This window comes from Apaloderma vittatum, unplaced genomic scaffold (genome assembly GCF_000703405.1).
Source record: "Apaloderma vittatum isolate BGI_N311 unplaced genomic scaffold, ASM70340v1 scaffold35914, whole genome shotgun sequence".
NCBI classification, from domain to species: Eukaryota; Metazoa; Chordata; class Aves; order Trogoniformes; family Trogonidae; genus Apaloderma; species Apaloderma vittatum.
In genome coordinates, this window is record NW_009712728.1 from 4401 (window position 1) to 6860 (window position 2460).

At 48.4% G+C, this 2460-nt stretch overlaps 1 protein-coding gene across 1 annotated transcript in view; it reads right to left on the reverse strand.

The window, feature by feature from the left end:
• The window catches only part of LOC104272970 (histone-lysine N-methyltransferase SUV420H1-like), a 6839-nt gene that overhangs the window by 252 nt on the left and 4127 nt on the right, over positions 1–2460 (reverse strand). Inside the window, 3 exon segments of the mRNA XM_009868100.1 lie at positions 1–4; positions 6–1218; positions 2284–2286. The exon segment at positions 1–4 is cut by the window's left edge and continues 252 nt beyond it. Coding sequence (XP_009866402.1) covers positions 1–4; positions 6–1218; positions 2284–2286 — 1220 coding nt within the window.

Sequence of the window (2460 nt, forward strand, 5' to 3'; positions counted from 1 at the left end):
ACACGCCGTTCTCGTGAAGGTCCTCGGGGTACGCCCCTCGGTTTTCCTCCTCTCGTTTCAGCTGTATTTTTAATTTTGTCGAGCTATTGCCTGATCCTGAGTTAAACCCATTATTTAGCTTTGCTACATATAAATTATTATCTTTTTCATGGTCTTTACTTAATTTGATGCTTATTTTTGACGAGTTCATCCCATCGCTTTCTTGGTCGTTCGCCTTGCTACTGCTATCGTGGCGCCTACGAAGAGTCAGTTTAGGGATCCCCGAGCTATTTTCAAGGATAAGTTGTGCATCATACCTCGTGATCCGTCGTTTCTTTTTACTTTTTGCAGTTCTAAAGCCGTCCTTCGCTTTAAAACTGTCGGACGTTACGACCGAGCAGCCGCCGGACGCGGGGACGCAGTCTTTGTAGGCGACGGGCGCGTCCGCCGCCGCATTCCTCTCGCCGAGCTCTGAATGAGAACTGATCAAATCCGGGACTTGGTCTTTTGCGGGTGAATTGTGCATAGTATCGGCTTCTTCCGTTTTTGCAGGCTGTTTCACGAGTTTTCCTTGCCGAGATTTCTTTTTGGCCGCGGCGGCGGCATCGTTTTTTTGGCACCGGACCTCCCCTTTATGTGCCGGTCCGTGAGCCACGTGGTTTTCGCTCGTGGCATGAGACTGCTGCTCTAAAAGGTCCGATTGCGTCGCGGCCAAATTATTCTTATAGCTATCCAACATATTTGGTTCAAGCTTTGTGTCAGAGGTCTCCTTCAAACTCAGCCTCGTTCGCACCGACCTCCTCGTTAGGTACGCGCAGGGTGGGACGTCACCATGCTCGTGAGCACCTTTCACAGAATTCAGTTTGTGTTCTCTGGCCGCGTGCCTCGTTAAGCAGCCGCTAGAGACGGCGACTTTGACTGGTCCCTCCAATTCTTTATCCTTTTTAATAGGTAAGTTTTTATACAAAACTACTTTAGGCTCTTTGAGAACTAAATTCCCCATTTCGAGCTTTCGAGAAGCGTTCTTTTGCTCCGGCCTTTTGCACTGATTTCTCAACTTTATCTTTGAAAGTAAAGGCTTTGCAGGCTTTTTCAGTCTCTTTGGTACCCTGGAATTATTTATATGAGTTAGTTTAGATGAGGTAGAATTTGATGATGCTGGAATTCTTGATATAGACTGTCTTGTTAATGTTCTATTTTTGCTGTTCTTTTTGACGCCAATCGAAGATTTTCTGTTAGCTGCAAAAGAGAAAAGCGCGTTGGTCACGACACTGCTTCAGCCAGAGTTTCCCACTCCCAAATATTTCATTTATTTTAAATACTTAATCAAAACCTGGGAAATGGGCAAGTGTACACAGGACAGAGCAAGGCCATTGAACGTGCAACTCGGACATGGAAGGAATCATCAAACAAGCTGAACCTCAACTCCGGGCACGCTTCCTTCACTGCCCCCAACATCCCAAGTTTGGTTTTTACCAAGTTTCTTCTTCTACTCATTTTTTAAAAATTCCATGCCACATTACCCCAGGTTTTTACTGCATATTATTCCAGTAAAATCTGAGGATCAGCTCTAGTAGTAATCCCAGATTTTTTTTCTTATAGGGCGAGGAAACTCCCCCCCAAAACCTTAACTCATGCAGTGGTTTCAGTTACCCAGTTGTCCATCATCTCCTGGAGCTACATCTGCCCAAGTACATCCCGAAAGCTTTACTGAGCAGAGATGGTAAGAGGTTTGGGGTTTTTTTTTACTTTTAAGGAAAGGTTTTTTACTCTTTCTAAAATATCGCAGCAGCAAACACGAGCCAGATGGAACCACAATATTTTCTGTGGCTCCAAAGCTGTTGGCTGGTTGAGTTAAAGGTTACGGTTTTTCATATTTTGCCTCTGCTGAGGGTGGGGAAGGCGAGGAAAACAAAGAGCTGATACTCACTGCTCCATGAAACTCACTGCTCCAGGAAAAGAAGTCTCTCAGAAGCACCACAAACAAAAATCCCTTCCAATTGCTTCCGAGATGACTGACTGTGCTTCCCTTTGGGAATCGGGACCTGAACTATCAGTCCCAGGTGCAGAGGGGGAATAGCTGCCCCATTTGTTGGTGTCACGGACACCGGGATGGAGCGCACCCTCGGCACGTTTGCCAATGACACCAAACTCCGTGGGGCGGCCGACACGCTGGAGGGCAGGGCTGCCATCTAGAGGGACCCCGACAGGCTGGAGAGGTGGGACCAGGCCAACCTCATCAAGTTCAACAAGGCCAAGTGTCAGGTCCTGCCCCTGGGTCGGGACAATCCCAAGCACAGACACAGGCTGGGTGGGAGCAGATTGGGAGCAGCCCTGAGGAGAAGGACTTGGGAGTGTTGGTTGACGAGAAGCTCACCACGAGCCGGCAGGGCGCACCTGCAGCCCAAAAAGCAACCCGTGTCCTGGGCTGCACCCAAAGGAGTGTGACCAGCGGGTTGAGGGAGGGGATTCTCCCCCCGC